Source organism: Triticum urartu, chromosome 2 (genome assembly GCF_003073215.2).
Source record: "Triticum urartu cultivar G1812 chromosome 2, Tu2.1, whole genome shotgun sequence".
In the NCBI taxonomy this organism is placed as follows: Eukaryota; Viridiplantae; Streptophyta; class Magnoliopsida; order Poales; family Poaceae; genus Triticum; species Triticum urartu.
The window spans coordinates 665,083,239-665,102,876 of NC_053023.1; the positions used below are offsets into that span (position 1 = coordinate 665,083,239).

The 19,638-nt window shown below is 45.1% G+C and overlaps 2 protein-coding genes across 2 annotated transcripts; one reads left to right on the top strand and one right to left on the bottom strand.

Moving 5' to 3' along the window:
* The first annotated feature begins 1,474 nt into the window (after window positions 1–1,474).
* Window positions 1,475–3,063, top strand: LOC125533961. The gene is made up of 4 exons (XM_048697280.1): window positions 1,475–1,634; window positions 1,720–1,855; window positions 1,966–2,038; window positions 2,522–3,063. Exons 1-4 carry the CDS (start codon window positions 1,595–1,597, stop codon window positions 2,789–2,791), a joined length of 519 nt encoding a protein of 172 aa, XP_048553237.1. The 5' UTR covers window positions 1,475–1,594; the 3' UTR covers window positions 2,792–3,063.
* A 1,385-nt stretch (window positions 3,064–4,448) lies between these two features.
* On the bottom strand, window positions 4,449–14,260 carry LOC125533962 (replication factor C subunit 3-like). Its single transcript, XM_048697281.1, has 9 exons — window positions 14,093–14,260; window positions 7,024–7,240; window positions 6,443–6,522; window positions 6,202–6,361; window positions 5,942–6,023; window positions 5,688–5,817; window positions 5,539–5,602; window positions 5,375–5,443; window positions 4,449–4,566 (listed from the first exon to the last, which is right to left on the bottom strand). Exons 2-9 carry the CDS (start codon window positions 7,116–7,118, stop codon window positions 4,467–4,469), a joined length of 780 nt encoding a protein of 259 aa, XP_048553238.1. The 5' UTR covers window positions 7,119–7,240; window positions 14,093–14,260; the 3' UTR covers window positions 4,449–4,466.
* Window positions 14,261–19,638: the final 5,378 nt, after the last annotated feature.

Here is a 19,638-nt window from a genome sequence, read left to right on the forward strand (position 1 = left end):
CCATTATACATTGATTACGAGGATCAACAATTAATAAAAAAAGGGTAATGCATTTTGTTTAACCATTTAACAAATTATACAAGGATTCAAAAGAAGATGTGTGCAATGGGCATTACCAACTTCATTTCTTAAGAGCATTCTATTATGTTTTCATGTTATCTTTTTCATAACAATAGGATGAGTTGAAGTGATATACAAATAATGCTGCATAAAATTTGATTGCTTCTCCTATTCTATTAAAAAGGTAAAATAAATTTGCCCCATTGCCAACTTCATTTCTTAATGGCACAACTGATCAGTCGTCTAGGAGCACATTGACTTTTAAAAAGGTAAAATAAGGTTGCCCCATGTGGCTTGTGTTCTAAGGCACAATGGACTTTTTATTCGCTTTACTTCTATGAAGTGTTCTTCACTTGTTTCTATTTATGAGCGAGAAAGTTTCCTCGCGGCTGATCATGTACGTGGTTACTTTTGATCACACACAAGTATCAATATGGCCCGCTTATGTTACCTTGTTTCCGAGTCCTCGTTTTTCATGTGCTCACTTCACCAGCGCTGCAACTTTCGCACACCACCACCTTAGTCTCTCTCGGCTCCTCCATGCCTCCACCTCCACTCACACGACGATGAGGGTGGCAGCCTCGGATCTTAGGTGCCGCGTGAGGCGGAGGCCACCATGGATCTCATGGGCACGAGTTAGATAGTAGCCGTAGTGGATCTCATGGTCACTAGTGACACCACCTCCACTCCCTCTCATGTCTCCACGCCTAGAACGTGTATCTCTTCCAAAAATGGAAAGTGAGATGGAGGGTTGGCCCAACATGGCTTTTTTGGAGTGTCTGATACTAATAGCTAGTCTATCCCCTTCTGTAAGAATCTTTTACATGTTGTGTCAAAGTTAAGTTTGGTTAAAGTATCACTTGTAGTGTGCATAGAGGGGAGGGAGATTTCTTTGCGCCAGAACATATAAGTGTCATCCCTTTTATGTTCAAAATTTAAAATATGAGTCAACAGATGCCAACAATAAGTAGGTACAAGAATAAGGTATTGATATAAACTACAGAGTAGGTATCTCCAAATTCTTATAAGAACCTCTTTTCTTGCGGGTAATACCCACAAGACAACAACAGCGATGAGCTAACCGGTATACAGGGTTCTTTAGTTTTTCACAGGAATGCAACACAGAATTTAAAATATGCACATACTCCCTCCGTTTAGAATTACTTGTCGCAGAAATGGATGTATCTAGACGTATTTTAGTTCTAGATATATCCATTTTCGAGACAAGTAATTCTGAACGGAGGGAGTAGTACTCAGTCGTCTACTACATGTTTTGAATTAAAACTGAAAGAACGGGAAATATATTGGTGAGCCTGGCCCTGGAGGATATGCTGCGTAAAGCTTCTGTGTGCCCGTAGCATAGTCACGAAAAGGTGCGAGGGAGATCTATCGTCCACAATATTAGATTAGCCAAAAGCCAAAACCAGAATCACACACCGCCCGGAGACCTGAGATACTACTTCTGTTCTCTTCTCCCCCCCTTTTCCGAGCCCCCCACCCGTCATCTCTCCAGCCTCCGCCGACGCCCGACGCCATGGGGCAGGCCTGGGCGTCTCTGCAAGAGAAGCTCCAAGGTACTCCCACCCACCCCTACGCCGTCCCTTCGATCCGTCCGCCCCTCTTCCTCTCGGAGCTGAAGCACGAATCGAATTGGCGCAGGGCGGCACTGGAAGGAGAGGCAGGTGCGGAAGATCACCGACAAGGTGTTCGACCGGCTCACCGAGGACACCCAGAAGCCCGAGAAGGACGCCCTCAAGTTCGAGGAGGTCTACATCGCCGTCCTCTGCGTCTACAAGTACGACAGCCGGCCCAATCCCACATGAAATATTTTTTTTTTCAGCGTCTATTTGTTCCTGCGATTCTTCTTAGATGTTCCTGATGCTTCCTGCTGTTTTTGGTCGGCAGTGACATCAACAAGTACTTGCCGGGGCCGCACTACGACCCCCCGTCCAAGGAGAGGCTCAAGGAACTCATGAGAGTAATCACAGTCTCCCCTTCCCCTTATCCAGTTTTTGTGATTTATTTGGTCAACTGGATATCGTGTTCTTCACCTGTGTGTTCTACTTAAGCAAAGTAATCTTGATTTCTGCTTTTCCTTCCCTGAACATGTCAAGAATACTCTTTATATAAGCTTAATTAGCGATTCATGTGCAATCTGTTGTCTATGGTGCGCCCTTATGCTAAAGTTAGTATACATTGTTCACAATTCTGAACTTATCACCCAGATAGCTCTGAATACCATTTTCTTGCCCGCGGAATTTTCCATTGTTTTATGTGCTCTAGTCTACGATGCTGTCATATAGAGTATATTTGTAGGGAATTAGTATTGTTTATAACTGTGAACTAGTCACCTTGATTCCTCCGAGTATCTTTCTTTTCTGTCGACGAAATGTCCTATGTTACAGCTTTGATTTTTATAGACAAACAAGTTACAACTCTGATGGATATCTCAAACACGCAGGAATTTGACATCGACATGAACGGTCTCCTGGACCGCGAGGAGTTCGCGGAGTTCATCCGGAAGCTGACCGCGGAGTCACTCTGCGCGATCAGCCTCAAGCTGATCATCACGCTGGTCGCCGCCCCTGCGCTGGCGCTGGCGACCAAAAGGGCAACCGAGGGCGTCCCCGGCGTCGGCAAGGTAGTGCACAAGGTGCCCAATGCCATATACGCCGCCGCCATCACCATGGCTGCCGTGCTCATCCAGAGATCCGCCGAGGGCGTTGAGTAGAAGCAGCATCATCGGCATTGCGCCGTGAACTGTAGATGCAACCAGGCAACCAGTGGGGTTGTAAATCTTCTGTGATTTGCCGTGTGAAATGTGATGCCCTCTGGGACTTGTATTTTTTCTGTAATATCGTCCAGTTTGTGCTTCTTGGTGTTGCTAGCCTGGTGCCCTGGTTGGATTCAGGGCATGAACAATGGCTGGATTCAGGAAATAAAGACAGTAATGGCTTCTTGACATGATAAATTCAGGTACTGAATAAAGTCGTGGTCCTACTACTCTTGGCGATGCTTTGCTGCTTTGAGATTGCTCTTCTTTTGATGCACGATATATTCCTTTTCTTTCAGTCTCTTAACTTTTTTATCTTTTGATGAGAGGTTCTGTTAACTCCCTTTTCTTTTAGTTTTTTAACTTTTTTTTGACAAACTGTTTCTTAACTCTTTTCTTTTGAGAGGTTCTGTTAACTCTTTCCGGCCATTAAGAGAACACAGTTTCTGCTAAAACAGCTCTTTTGAGAAATATTCTGTTAACACAGTTTTGTAGTGGCGGCTACGCGAGCGCCGCCTGATGGGAAAGGATAGTGAGCCGGCCACTGTGCAGCTCATTAATAATTATTTCTGTTAAAAGATAAAAAATAAAAAATAAAAATTTTGCAGTGGAGAATTTTGTATATGTAAATTAAAAATGGTTCCTAGAAATTTCCATTCATGTTCCTAGAAATAAATGTTCTTATATGCAAAAAAAGGTTCATACCAATTAAAAATGGTTCACCATGAATGGAAAAAAAATTATGCACATATCTTTTGAAAAGTTCGTGTATGTCAGAAAAATGGTTCATGTGTGAATATATTGTTCATGAATTGTTTAAAAATATATTCACATATGCCCCTCCAGATTCTAGAAATACAAAATATGAAGAAGAAAAGAAATAGAAAACCGAAATATTGGAAAATAAATAGAAACGGCAGGATGTGATGTATATTTAGGGAAAGCGCCAAACATATCCTAATACACCCACTCCCCCCCCCCCCCCGGCGGTGCTTCTGTAAACAGTCTTATACAAAACTGAGAAATGTGAGTACTATACAAGAATTATTTCAAAACTTGTAATATGTCAAAATATTATTTCCAAAATTTGAAAATGTTATGCGCGTATTGCTCAGGTAACCTTGCTTGTTGTTTTTCTTTTCTTTTCTGCTAATGCCGAAAACACAGCAATTGAGCCATATGGGAATGAATATATCTTGGTGGAATAACATATGCTTCGCCATTTCTTGGAAGCTAACAATTATTCCTTTCTGTTGCTTTTTTGCCCCTTTTGGAATGACTTACGAAATACAGATGTCTTAACAGGATAGATACTACAGGACGGGGAGGAGATGCCGGTTCCTTGTTGGTGTCACCTTGTTTCCGTTCCTTGCTCAAAATGTTTTTTCCAATGTCATAACAGTGATTAATTGAGTCGTGAATGACTCCCTACTGCACAAAATGCTGCATCCATCATGTGCATTGCCTAAACCTGATAGCAATCAGTTACACTCGAGTTCTAAAACCCTCCCGAAGGTCCCAAGCAGACAGACAGTTCTAGCATAAAAAATTCTCCTCTACGTGCTTTAAGCTAAGGACACATAAGATAAATATAAACTGCCACACCATTTTCGGATCTGAGTGGGTGTTCAAATTAGGCGGCGGCAGCAACCATAGCAGTGCGAGCAGTCGTGAAAGTCGAGATCAATGCTCCAAGCTGCAGTTTGTCATTGCAGGCGAAGGTTAGTCGATACCTGCACAGAAATGATGTCAATAACGTTGCTGACTGTTTGAAGAGGCACTGCCAAAAGAATTATCTGACTTTTGGTCCCAGTACTTCGGGAATATAACAATTCAACAAGTCAAAAGAAAAATATAATCTTAGCTCATTCCTGGGGAATATTTCCGATGATCATTTTAGATCATACTCCCTCCGTCTGGAAATACTTGTCGTCAAAATGAATACAAATGGATGTATCTAGAATTAAAATACATCTAGACACATTCATTCTTCGGACAAGTATTTTCGGACGGAGGGAGTATAAGGAATCCAGTACAGTACAAACCCAAACATTCCAGATAAGCAAAAGGTTTCCTGGGCATAATTGCTTCGTTGAAACTACCACATTTTTCACTTTCTGAAAATCAACATGTTGGACGTGTAGAGAACACACATGCCAAGTTAACCAAATACAAATTATGCTTTGGAGTGTGGCACTGTTTCGGCAACATGATTTGTGTCGCTTGTTGCTTTGCTTACAGTTGACTAAAGTCTAAAGCCTAAAGGAATGACCATGCTCACCAAGCCAGCCTGGCCATACCATTACAGTTACTAAGCTATGGTAAGTACTTCTTGTGTGAACTAAAATGACTACCGGAATAACACAATAAGCATAAACCATATCATCAGAACAAGTCAGGTAATTTAACTTGTGAGAGGTGAGCACACAGTGTTACTATTACAGTTAGGTGTCGTGATGTGAGCAGAATCATCGGCAAAATATATCTAATCGATGACAACTTTGGATAAAATTGAACTTTAAAAGTATAGACACGACATACTCGATATCTGCCAAATCATTAATCAACTTTACTCGTACATTGGATGGCATATTAATTTTGAACACAAACCTGCAAAAAATTAATTGAAATAATTAAAAGGAAGCTTAGTAGGATTTGGAGAATAAGGAAGCTTAGAAGGAACGAAAGGGAGAGGGAGCACTTACATAGTGACCTCCCGTATGATATCAATCAAGGCCAGACCTTTTCTCATCTTTGTATCAGATATATCTGAAAAAGATATGGATACAGATTGCACATTAAGCACACATTTAGATCATGAATTGTGAAAGATGGTAATGGTAATTAGGAGTACATTTGAAGCTGGTTGAAAATGGTTCATTTAGTAACCAACTCGCTATCTGCTCAATATCTTTAGGCATGGGATTTCCCGTGCAAAGGTAAACAGCTTCTTCTGTTATTTGTGAGGATGCCATGTGTGTTGACTGCATACAAAAGGCAATGCATGTCAGTATAAAGCAAAGGTACATCAGGTCATGGAACAAAACAATGGATAAGAATATAGCAGCTTTGAAATATTAAAAAAACTTGAGATTATTCAGACGTAACCTGCAATATATTCAAAGCCTTCCTCATGTCACTGTTACTTAACCGCACAAGGGCTGTCAAGCCACCCTTATCGACATCAAGTCTGCAAGAACAAGCATAAACCTAGTGTTGCCATACTCAAATATATAGAAAAATAAAAATAAAAATTACTGACTTCTAAAGTCCCAACAGAGTACTGAAGTTAAGGATAGAAAACTGAGGAACCTGACAAAAGGTCCAGATTCCAAACATAATCTTACAACAAAAGGGTAAGTTCTTACCCCTCAGATTTTATTACATGTTGAAGACGCTCACTAACATTAGTGCCATCAAGTGGAGCAAATCTAAACCTAGTGCACCTTGATTGTAGTGCTGGAATTATTTTGTTCACATGGTTGCATATCAGTGCAAACCTTGTGCTCCTTGTATACTTCTCAATGACTGCAAGTCGGATCAATGTAAATATTTAATGAAAATAATAATATCATCTGGGTAAAAAAAAGGACGAAAGAATAGAAAAACCTCTTCGCAATGCAAATTGTGCATCCTTGGTCATGGCATCGGCTTCATCCAAAAGGACCAACTTAACAGCAGGCTTTGCTCTACAGTTAACAGCATTGTGAAGAAGTGAAGAACAATACTATAATTGCTTAATACTGCAATAAATCTTCTTTCTTCAACAGTTCATTCAACCATACTAGCAACCCAATGCAGTTAAGGAATCAAGTGTGGGTATCAATAGACGCATGCAAGTAAGCAACTCTAGCACAGGTATTTAATTCAGATTGTAATTGCATACTTACAAGATACTTACAACCATACAACCTCATGTTAATACGCATGCAAGTAAGCAACTCTAGCACAGGTATTTAATTCATATTGTAATTGCATACTTACAACCATACGACCCCATGTTAAAACTAAGGGATCCTTTTCTTAGCAAGCTACTGGAGTTCCACATTAGAACAATGATAGGGCCAATGGAAATCATCTATTAAGCCAAGCACAATACAAGGAACACCAGCCACCCACATGCATCCACACAAAAAAAAGGTAAGAATATTCACAATTTTTTGCAACGAAAAATAGCACTTAGTGTATACCCAAAAGAGAGGCTGTGTGCACTAGCAAAGTCCTGTATCTGCTGCCTTACAACACCAATCCCACGTTCATCTGATGCATTGAGCTCAAGAATCATGTTGCCATACTGTGAGCCATATATCTTCCTCGCGACAGCGAGTATTGTTGATGTTTTCCCAGTGCCAGGTGGACCATAGAGCAACAAATGTGGAAGCCTATTCTCATCTGTAAGCCTATCAACTACAATAAATAAAATGATATAAACTTATTAGATTACCTCACAGATTCAAAGTGCGGAAACAGAATCATGCATTAAAGGTTTTTTTTTTGGCCAAGCTAGTACTAGGTAATAATAAAATGTGTGACAGCTTACAGAGAGCTTGATTTTGGGGCGAAAAAACCCAATCTGACAACAGATACATACAAAATCACTCGAGAAAACCACTCTTCACCCCCAAATCACAGGTCACATTAGCAGTGCGCCATTGTGATAGTGTCTAACCTAACCTCTAAAGCATCAAATAAATCTCAAACAGCACACTGCTATATTAGAGAAGTCCAAAATCCTAACCATATGAAACTGTTGGAATTTTGCTAGTAGGCCTTTGGCCCAAAGCCCAACTAAAATTCTGAAATTCTCTTGGCCCATTCATGCACACATGTGAGTGGAGTGAGTGAGGCTAAAGTTTAGTCTCACCTTGGAAGTTGAGAGAGAGTTGCACCTCCTTATAAGGTGAGCTCTTCTACCACTTGTATGAGCATGAGAAAAGGAGACCTACACGCGCGCTCCTCCTCCTCGCTCGCCTCGCCACGCCTCGCCTCGCGAGCTCGCTCGCCTCGCCTCGCCACGCCACGCCTCATCACGACGCGCCGCGGGTTGCGGGATTGAGCCGAGCCGGGGATAGAGCTATGCACGTTGTCTATATTTTTGCTGCATGGGGAAATTAATGAGTCATTAATTAATAATTAACGAACGCGTTAATTACTGAACCGTTTCCGATTCTTTTGGATCGTGACGACTCGGACGTGGGGTTTACTCCCACGACCTACCCGGCCCGCAATATATAGTCAGGCAGACGTCTACCCTAGCCGCCGCTTTGTATGGTTTCCCATCACCGTTCCAGATCATTGCGCCGCCAAGCTAGTCTTCTCCATCCCTCCTTCCGGCGTGCACCGCGAGAAGGGACAGCAGGCCTCCGGAACCCCGCCTCTCGTGATCCTGTACGGGAGAGGGGCGATCAGGTTTTTGAGGAGCGCACTCGCGCGACTGCTGACAGCGACGACTTCGCGAACGACGACTTCTTCCCCGACCTCGTCAACCTCATCCTCGACGACATGGACGACAACATCAACGCCGGCGGTGCTGCACCCGCTGCACCGTATGTGATTCTATCCTTCCTGTTCGAGATCGTGATAGAATTCATGTTTCTAGTATGTGCCCTAGATGTGATATGTTCATCTGCTATGCTAGTTCGCATGATTAGTTTAATCTCTGCTGCTGTGGTCATGATTTATATTCTGTTTATTCGGATTAAATCTCGTAGTAATTTGCTCATATTTCCAACAATCCAAAAACCTGATTATAGGCAATTTACTCCGAGTGGTTTTGCTGCGCATCTGAAACCGCCTGCCTTTAAGGGGGCGCAATATAAGAGGTGGCGCACGAGAGCAGTCTACTGGTTTCAGACCATGGACTGCTATGATGCCACCAAGGGCAAGCCTGAGGGCGATCTTAATCCAGCACAGCTGGAAGCTTTTGAGAAGATCGATACCCTCTTTAAAGGCGCTCTTCTGAGTGTCCTTGATGACTCCATTGTGGATTCGTATATGTCATTTGACAACGGCAAGGACATGTGGGCTGCGCTCGAGGCCAAGTTTGGTGCCTCGGACGCCGGCAGCGAGTTGTACGTCATGGAGCAATTCTATGACTACAAGATGACTGATGAGCGCCCTGTTGTACAGCAGGCTCATGAGATACAGTCGCTCGCAAAAGAATTTGAGTACTTCAAGTGTGTGTTGCCGGACAAATTTGTTGCCGGAGGCATCATTGCCAAGCTTCCACCTTCGTGGAACAATTTTGCTACTTCCCTGAAACACAAGAGATAGGAGTTTTCCGTTGCGGATCTCATTGGTACTCTTGATGTTAAAGAGAAGGCGAGAGCAAAGGACACATGTGCTCGAGTTGCTGAGGGAGGTTCTAGTGCCCACATGGTACAGAAGAAGAACTCCTAGCCCAACAAGTACAAAAACAATAAGAACAAAACTCAGGGCAAGGCAAGTTTGATACAAAGAACAAGCTATCACATTCTACCAACTTTAAGAAGAATTCTCATAAGAAGGGGAAGGGACTTTGCCATGTCTGCGGTGATCCTAATCACTGGGCTCCAAAGTGTCCTAACCGCTTTGAGGAGCGCGAACATGATAAGAGCGGCAAGTCTGCTAATGTTGTCATCGGTGATACTGATATGAAGGAATCAGGGTACGGTATTTTTCCTACCATCCTTTCAGTATTTCAATCCCCTGATTGGTTAATTGACACCGGTGCCAATGTACATGTTTGTGCTGACGCCTCCATGTTTTCTTCTTACCAGGCAACAGGGACTTCACCCGTGCTGATGGGGAACGGGTCACATGCCATCGTTTGAGGTGTTGGTACGGTCGATCTGAAGTTTACTTCGGGGAAGACTGTGCGTCTGAAGAACGTTCATCATGTGCCGTCCATCAATAAAAATCTCGTTAGCGGTTCCCGTTTATGTCGAGATGGTTTTAAGTTGGTTTTCGAATCCAATAAAGTTGTAATTTCTAAGTGTGGACAATTTGTTGGAAAAGGCTATGAGTGCGGAGGCTTGTTCCGCCTATCTTTGTCAGATATTTGCACTAAAGTTATTAATAATATTTGCCACAATAATGAGTCTGATATTTGGCATTCACGACTCTGTCATATTAACTTTGGTTGCATGACGCGGTTAGCCAATATGAATTTAATTCCGAAAATCTCTACTGTCAAAGGCTCCAAGTGCCAAGTATGTGTGCAAGCTAAGCAACCTCGCAAGTCCCATAAGACTGCAGAGGCAAGAGACTTGGCGCCACTAGAGCTTATACATTCTGATCTTTGTGAGATGAACGGCGTGTTGACAAAAGGTGGAAAGAGATACTTCATGACGTTGATTGATGACTCCACTAGATATTGTTATGTGTATCTTCTGAAATCAAAAGATGAGGCTTTGACTTTCTTTAAAAACTATAAAGCTGAGGCAGAGAACCAACTTGATCGAAAAATTAAACGGCTTAGGTCCGATCGTGGTGGAGAGTATTTTTCCAATGAATTTGATCTGTTTTGTGCGGAACATGGTATAATCCATGAGAGGACGCCTCACTACTCACCCCAGTCAAATGGGGTAGCCGAAAGAAAGAACCAAACTCTAACTGATATGGTTAACACCATGTTAGACACTTCGGGTCTATCCAAGGAATGGTGAGGGAAGGCGCTAATGACTGCGTGTCATGTCCTAAACCGAGTTCCCACAAAGCATAAGACCATGACTCCATTTGAGGAATGGGAAAGGAAAAGGTTGAAACTCTCTTACCTACGTACTTGGGGTTGTTTGGCGAAAGTCAATATACCAATTCCCAAGAAGCGCAAGCTTGGACCAAAAACCGTGGATTGTGTTCTTCTGGGCTATGCTTTTCATAGCATCGGCTATAGATTTTTGATAATAAAATCTGAGGTATCCGACATGCATGTTGGTACGATTATGGAATCAAATGATGCAACTTTCTTTGAGGACATATTTCCTATGAAGGATATGTCGAGTTCATCAAATCAGGAGATACCTACTCCATCTAGTGAGGAATTCACTGTAATTCTTGAACCCACCATTGCGATGGAACACGTTGAGAATCCTGTTGAGGGTAACAATGGAACTCCTTGAGGAGTAAGAGACAGAGGACTGCAAAGTCTTTTGGTGATGATTTCATTGTGTACCTCGTGGATGACACACCCAGGACTATTTCAGAAGCCTATGCATCTCCTGATGCTGACTACTGGAAGGAAGCTGTACGTAGCGAGATGGATTCCATAGCTAACGGTACCTGGGAGATCACTGGCCGTCCATATGGGTGCAAACCTGTAGGATGTAAGTGGGTGTTCAAGAAGAAGCTTAGACCTGATGGTACGATTGAAAAGTACAAGGCACGGCTTGTGGCCAAGGGTTATACCCAGAAAGAAGGTGAAGACTTCTTTGATACTTACTCACTCGTGGCTAGACTGACCATAATTCGGGTGCTACTATCACTGGCTGTCTCACATGGTCTTCTCGTTCATCAAATGGACGTTAAGACGGCTTTCCTTAATGGAGAGTTGAAGGAGGAAATTTACATGGATCAGCCAGATGGTTTTGTAGTACCTGGTCAGGAAGGAAAGGTGTGCAAGTTATTAAAGTCTTTATATGGCCTTAAACAAGCTCCTAAGGAGTGGCATGAGAAGTTCGAAAGAACATTAACTGCTGCCGGCTTTGTAGTAAACGATGGTGACAAGTGCGTGTACTATCGCTATGGTGGGGGCGAAGGAGTTATTCTTTGTCTGTATGTCGACGACATATTGATCTTTGGAACCAAACTTGATTTAATCAAGGAGGTTAAGGATTTCTTATCTCGCTGTTTTGAGATGAAGGATCTAGGAGTAGCTGATGTTATCTTAAACATCAAGCTGTTGAGAGATGAAAATGGTGGGATCACACTACTTCAGTCTCATTATGTGGAAAAGGTCTTGAGTCGTTTTGGGTATAGCGACTGCACGCCTTCTCCAACTCCATATGATGCTAGTGTGTTGCTTCGAAAGAATCGACGGATTGCTAGAGATCAACTGAGGTATTCTCAGATTATTGGCTCGCTTATGTATTTGGCGAGTGCCACGAGGCCTGACATCTCTTTTGCTGTGAGCAAGCTGAGTCGGTTTGTGTCAAAACCGGGAGATGATCATTGGCATGCGCTTGAGAGAGTTATGCGCTATTTGAAAGGCACCGCGAGCTATGGGATTCACTACACCGGGTATCCAAGAGTACTGGAGGGTTATAGTGACTCAAACTGGATATCTGATGCTGATGAGATTAAGGCCACAAGTGGTTATGTTTTTACACTTGGTGGTGGCGCTGTTTCCTGGAAGTCTTGCAAGCAGACCATCTTAACGAGGTCAACTATGGAAGCAGAACTCACAGCATTAGACACTGCCACTATTGAAGCAGAGTGGCTTCGTGAACTCTTGATGGACTTACCTATAGTTGAAAAACCAATACCCCCTAACCTGATGAACTATGATAATCAAACTGTGATCGTCAAGATAAACAGTTCTAAGGACAATATGAAGTCCTCAAGGCATGTGAAGAGGAGACTAAAATCTGTCAGAAAATTGAGAAACTCCGGAGTTATTACGTTGGATTATATCCAAACGTCGAAAAACTTGGCAGATCCCTTCACAAAGAGTCTATCACGTAATGTGATAGAGAATGCATCGATGGAGATGGGTTTGAGACCCACCGCATGAGTTGTCCATAGTGGTAACCCACTCTATATGATAGGAGATCCCGTGAAGTAGAAGTAGGAGACAAGCTGTTGGTCGGCTGGGAGGAGAGTATCCCTATATTAATTATCCCACTCCGTGAAGATGCAATACTCTCCTGATCTGCATGGCAGGTTGATACTTATCTTAATGTGTTCCAAGTGGCTTATTCGGGTAAGCAGAGATGTTGTCCTGCAGAACATCTTCTGAGGAACACACCTATATGAATTTGACTGTCAACGTCGCAGTCTGTGAGAATTGGGTGTTCTCTAATAAATTCATGAAAGGCCCTGGAGTATGACGTATACGCTCCACCCGCGGGGAAGCCTTGCGGCAGCCCAGTATCGGTCAAGAATTTGTGTGAAACTAGTTTCACAAAAAACTTGTAGTTCAAGGCATAGTCCACTATTCAAGTTGTGATCTAGTGTAGCATAAATTTCTAAGTGGAAGTTCAACTTCACAGTCTCCACTAACAACCGATATATAAAACAATGTTTTGGAACTAAATGATGAGATGTGCCAATGAGATTTTATCGGGGATTGTTGGAATTTTGCTAGTAGGCCTTTGGCCCAAAGCCCAACTAAAATTCTGAAATTCTCTTGGTCCATTCATGCACACATGTGAGTGGAGTGAGTGAGGCTAAAGTTTAGTCCCATCTTGAAAGTTGAGAGAGAGTTGCACCTTCTTATAAGGTGAGCTCTTCTACCACTTGTATAAGCATGAGAAGAGGAGACCTACACGCGCGCTCCTCCTCCTCGCTCGCCTCGCCACGTCACGCCTCGTCACGACGCGCCGCGGGTTGCGGGATTGAGCCGAGCCGAGGACAGAGCTATGCACGTTGTCTATATTTTTGCTGCATGGGAAAATTAATGACTTACCCGGCCCGCAATATATAGTCAGGCAGACGTCTACCCTAGCCGCCGCTTCGTATGGTTTCCCATCACCGTTCCAGATCATTGCGCCGCCAAGCTAGTCTTCTCCATCGCTCCTTCCGGCGTGCACCGCGAGAAGGGACAGCAGGCCTCCGGAACTCCGCCTCTCGTGATCCTGTACGGGAGAGGGGCGATCAGGTTTTTGGGGAGCGCACTCGCGCGACTGCTGGCAGCGACGACTTCGCGAACGACGACTTCTTCCCCGACCTCGGCAACCTCATCCTCGACGACATGGGCGACAACATCAACGCCGGCGGTGCTGCATCCGCTGCACCGTATGTGATTCTATCCTTTCTATTCGAGATCGTGTAGAATTCATGTTTCTAGTATGTGCCCTAGATGTGATATGTTCATCTGCTATGCTAGTTCGCATGATTAGTTTAATCTCTGCTGCTGTGGTCATAATTTATATTCTGTTTATTCGGATTAAATCTCGTAGTAATTTGCTCATATTTCCAACAGAAACCACCAAACTTCACCAAATCACTAGCAAAGCCATACTACATAACAACTCTGCCGAATCCATACACCATATTCAACTATCATGTGGTAAAAAGCGTAGAGGAAGTGAAGGCCAGAGCCAACGGGAGAAGGGCACTCACTGGTGTCCACGATGTCGCGGTGGGCGGCGACGTCGGCGAGGGACTAGGGGCGATACTTCTCAACCCATGGCGAAGATTTGACGGCGGCGGAGGAGGAGAGGGTCGCCTTTCCCTTGGTGGCCGGCCGCACGGCGGCGGCGTCGATGTCCATCGGAGCAGCGGCGGTGGTTCACTGGTTCCGACCATGCAACGGCAGGAAAGGAAGAAATCCGAGTTAGGGGAATGGACTTGTCAGTGGTGCGGCCCGCTTGAGGAGGACTACCTCTGGGCTCCAGCCCATTTCCGGCCCCAGACGTTACAGCAGACCCGGGACCTCCTACCTGACAGCTAGTATAGACCTGCCCATCACGAGGCAAAGCGAAATCGCTCGCCACACTCCAGCGCACACCTTCGTCGCTTTCGTGTGTTCTACTACTAGAAAACCGATTGAAAACCAGCAAATGAGAACAAAAATCCCCTTAAAAAAGCACAAGAGAAAAAATAACACTAAAAACAAAAGATAAACGGTGTCGCTAGAGCTGCTAGCATGACCGCAGGATTGGCCGGCCCAAGTCTTGGCTTTTTGCCGCAGCAAGCGGCACATCAGAGCTCTCCAAGAAACACAATACTTTGTGTCAACTGAGCTCAGTCCACGACCCACAATTTGGCCATAACAATCTCGGCAAGGAGGCCGGGACTACGTCTTGCCTATTGCAAGACTGTAGCTCTCCTCGCCTCAAGGAAACCCATTAGTGGGAAGCGCCAATATAGGTATGTTACCTTTTCTAATTTACTTACCTTCATCCGTTATCCATTTTGTCTTCTTTTTCCCTTTCGTTTAAATGCTTGAAATATTCTAAATATATATATTTCAAAAATTAATGTACTTACATTTTAAGAGCGTTTTTCGCACATTTAGAAAAGTTCGTGCAGTGTAGAAAAATGGTTGTAACATTTATAAAATGTTCATCGCGATCAAAAAAATGTTTGTGATATTTCTTATAGATTTTCAAAAATAAGATTGATACATTTAAAAAACAATTGTACAACGTAAAAAAATATTCATGCAATTAAATAAAACCTTACCAGTCACTAAATATCCGTGACAGTTCAAGAATTGTTAAAGCTTTTCAAAAAAATATTTTTGCAAAAACGTTTATAAATTTTAGAAAAATGTTCACATTGTTTTAGGAAAAAAAATTGTACCATTCGAAAAGAAATATTCATAACATTCAGATATATGTTCTGACACATAAAAAATATTATGCTTGTTTTTTAAGAAAATCATGGCATTTATGAAAAATGTTCAATATGTGTTAAGAATTGTCGACAGTACTAAAAAAATGTTCAATATGTGTTCGAATAATATTGGAAATGCATCTGAATTTAAAGGTGTATTCAGAAAATGTTCAATGTGTATCTAAAAAAAATGTCAAACATGTATATAAAAAAATGTTTAACGTGTATTTGAATAAAAATTGACGTGTTTTAAAGGGTGAAAAAAAAAAGGAAAACCAAAAAAATTAAATACCACAATGAATAAAAAGTTGATTAAAACAAAGAGAGAAACACACACACAAAAAAGGAAATGGATAAACGGATAAAGAAACACAAAAGGGCAAAAAACATGCATGATAGATTCTAAACACGGTATTCTATAGAACCATCCCAAAACCGCTATACTGGGCCGACCCACTATGGCGAGCACATAGCCGAGCCGCTTAAGGCGAGACAGAGCTAGCTGTGGCAGTAAGCGAGACATAGCTCCGGCATTCATGGATGCCAATGCGGCAGGTAAGCTACTGGCTGTTGCTCGTCCCCACTCGGAATGGAACGAAATGGAATCAAATGTGATACCCCGAACAACAGCAATTGACGTAAAGGCATTTACAGTGGTGCTATTTTAAGACAACCGCATAGGATAAATACCGAAATGGGGAGAGAGAAACTAGAAAATGGTTTGTCCTGTCTTAATTAAGAGATGCTCTCTTTGTACGATTTCTCTCGCCACACATTTTGGTGTATCTAGTTAGTAGAGACAAGACTAAGTGAAAAGCCATTGCACAGATAGTTTTATTGGCATTGGCATGATTAGGACAAGACTTGACAACTAATGTAAATTGCCCTGAACAACGAACAAACGCCACACTCTATTCCAGGTTCTGGATCCAGAGGCGAAGCGATCCCACGGCACAGTGGTTCACACATCAGTGCCACCCATGAACAGAGGATCTAGATCGTCGTACAAACACGCTTCAGAAATTAAAACGGCCCGCGATTCATTCGACAGTGCACGCAGGGCCATGGATCGGGAGATTAGCCTTTTCTTCCCACGCCCCCCGCAGGCCCGAGCGGGCGAGGCTGTCGGCGCATCGGCGGCAGCAGCCGTCGCACGCACTGGCCGGCGACGTTCCACCCAACCCAACCACCGCGAGCTCGATCGAGGACGAGGACTGGTGTGACAACCAAACTGAACTCTGCCGCCACCTTTCCCACGACCCTCTGCCGGGCCGCTTTGCGTCACGTGAGGCGGCCCCCGCTTCGGGCGCGCGGCCCATGTCGACCGACCGACGTGAAACCAAAGGGGTTGGTTCCGTTCCATGATTCGATGGGCCCTCCGTCGCAATTTCCAACCTGTCGCTCTTCGCCTCACGCAAGCTCGCAGCCATGATCGTTTGAGTGTTGCGTACTTCGAGTGGCACCGATGTTCGCTGCATGCATGTTACTCATCGTTTGCTCTGCTTGCTGTTTGGTTATCAGTGAAGCTAAAACTGAACCAACAGTGGGTGTCGAAGGATTGGTTGTTCCGTTTTTATGAAGGAAAAGGTGTTGAGTTATTGATATTGGCAGCTTTGAGGGTGAGTTCAGGTGCTGTTGGCGGTGGTGGAAGCATGGGTCGTAGCGTAGGAGGGTCTGACAGGTACTACTGCTAGATGTCTTGTCACCCACAAAGCTAGCCATAGCGGGAGTAACATAACGCACCCCAAGACATATATGATTATGTGGCATGGAGTTAATGAGGAGAGAGGTGCTTGTGATAGTAACATAATATGTTACTGTAACATAACGCACTCCAATACAAAATAAGTCTACAACATAATAAATGAAGACATGCATAACACTACATTTATGTTACTATCCACTATGACTAGCCGAAGGGATCTGGCTAGCCAGCTAGTTTGGCCTAGCCGGGCGTCAATCGAGCCAGCCGCCACTCGCCCATATTGGAGTACTACTCATACTGTATCATCACCACAAAAACAAAGCAAAACAAGTCGTCCATCGGTGGCATTGCAGTATGCGGTGGGACGTGCTGGATGGTCTCCCGATTCCCATCACAGGTCGTGCAAGTATACTCGTGGCATCAATTCTGCGCTAGTACTGTGCATATGCATATCAGTAGTAGGCAGTACAGTAGCTCTGAGTAAAATTTAAGCACGTACAGATGCAGCTACTGGCTGTAGCCTGCTCTAACGTGGTGGCACTCCTACGAACGACGTGTACTGTGCAGTAATTACTGCCGTTTGGATTTATTTTTTCTACTACAAACTTGATGCCACTGTGGCATCATTGATGATACAGCTGGGCTCCCGTTTCCTTGTGCCCAGCAGGCGGACATGGCGAGAAAAGTCACCCCTTGTCATTCAATTCTCTGCATATGGGAAGCAGGCAGGCATCTCTGACCATTTGACTCCCTCTATTTCCCGCCCCCCTCTTCCCGGCCCGAGCAAACAGACGGAAGTTTCAGGAGCCCGGGGGTTCACTTTTTTCAAAAGGACAGAGCCCTTCGTGACACCAGTTTGGTTCTTCTTCATGGACGCTCACCGGCAGGTCCACCCGCCAGCGCAGCAACGGAGTCCTAAGTCCTGACCCTGACCGTGTGTGAGGGGGCATGCCTCCTCCGTGCGATCACGTGCCTGCGCTCTTCCCGGCCTCCTCGTCGCCTTCCCCTCCCTGTTTTACCCCAGCGCAGCGGTGCACAGGTGGCGGTGCGTGTTACTGTTACCAACAGTTAGAGCAACTCCAACGGCCGATTCAAACGGACAACGCTTTTGTCCGTTTTTCTCCGTTTGGGTCAGCTGCCCGCCCGGCGTCGGTCCTTTTTTAAATTTGGATCGGCAGTGCGCCCAACGCGTCGATCCATTTCATGATCGCGCGCGCATAGATTATGCCAGCGGCCATGTCGTCGCCCTGGTTTTGGCGCCCCAGCGCGCGGGGAAAAATCGGCCTAGCGCGCGCTGGTTTTGGCGCGCCGCGTCCGGCGCTCGATATTAAGAAGGTGCTCCCTCCACACTCTGTGCGCCGCCCACTCGTCTCGCCCCCACTCACTAGCCTCGCCGCCTCTGCGTCATCATGTCGATGCGTCGCCTGGGCGCTTCGGATTTTCGCGGAGTCCGCGAGCGCCGCTCCGGCGCGTTCTCCTCCGAGATCTGGTTTGGCGAGAAACGCCTCATTCTCGGCACCTTCGACACCGCAGAGGAGGCGGCCCGTGCGCACAACGCGGCGGCGTGGCGCCTCCTGAGGCCTCGTCGGGAGATGAATTTTCCCGACGTGTCAAGCCAGCGGGCGCAGGATCTCGCGCCTCTCCCGCGGCTTTTCACCGACAAGGATCGTCGTGACCACCGGAGGCGACAGCGTCGCCTCGCCATCGCCGAGATGGACGTGGAAACCATGCTGGTGTGGTGCGAACGCTTCCCGCAGGACATAATCGACGAGCGCCAGTTCTACAAGCAAAGGAGGACGGAGAGGGAGGCGAGGAGGACGGAGCGAGCCGCCTATCGGGAGGACAAGCGTGCGCGGAAGCAGGCCGCTCAATTAAAAATGAAGCTAGGAGAAGCGTCCTCCTGGGACTTTCAGGACGAGAAGTATGCTGACGCCTACATTCAAACGTCGGAGAAAGACATTATCGAGTCGGAGTCGGAAAACGACGAGTAGCTGATCTTTTTTTTAACAGTCTATGCTATGAGCTATTTATGTGTCCATATTATCCGACCACCATCGGCGAGATCCTGCGCTGACTGCCGACGAAGTAGTTCATCTTTTCTTTTAACAGTTGATCCTTGGTATTATCGATGTTGAACTGGCCAGCGGCCGACGAAAGAGGCGGGCGAGGGTGCGCTGCTGGATGAGGAAAGGGCAATGTGCCACCGACCAGCGGACCTGAGGAGGGAAGAGGATGTGTGCGCGCGTCCGCACCGATACAAATCCGGCTAAAAAATGGGCCGGGAATAGGTCGTCCGCGGACGAAAAACAAACGCACGTCCGTTTAGATCGGCGCGTTGCCTTGGTCCGCCTTTTGTGCCCCCACTCAAACGACGGCGGAAAATAAAATGGGTCGCCCCCTAAAGTTGCTCTTAGGCCAACTCCACCGCGCGATCCCAAACGGACGTCCGGATTGGCCGGATTTTGTCCCTTTGGGGCGCCGATGGGTTCGCCCGTGTCCGCCTTTGTCAGATGGGTCATGCGTGCGCGCACCGCGCCGCCGCACCCCAAATCGTGTCCGGGGTGGACGTGAATAAAAGAAATATTAAAACTAAAACGAAATAACTAAAAAACTAAATAAACAC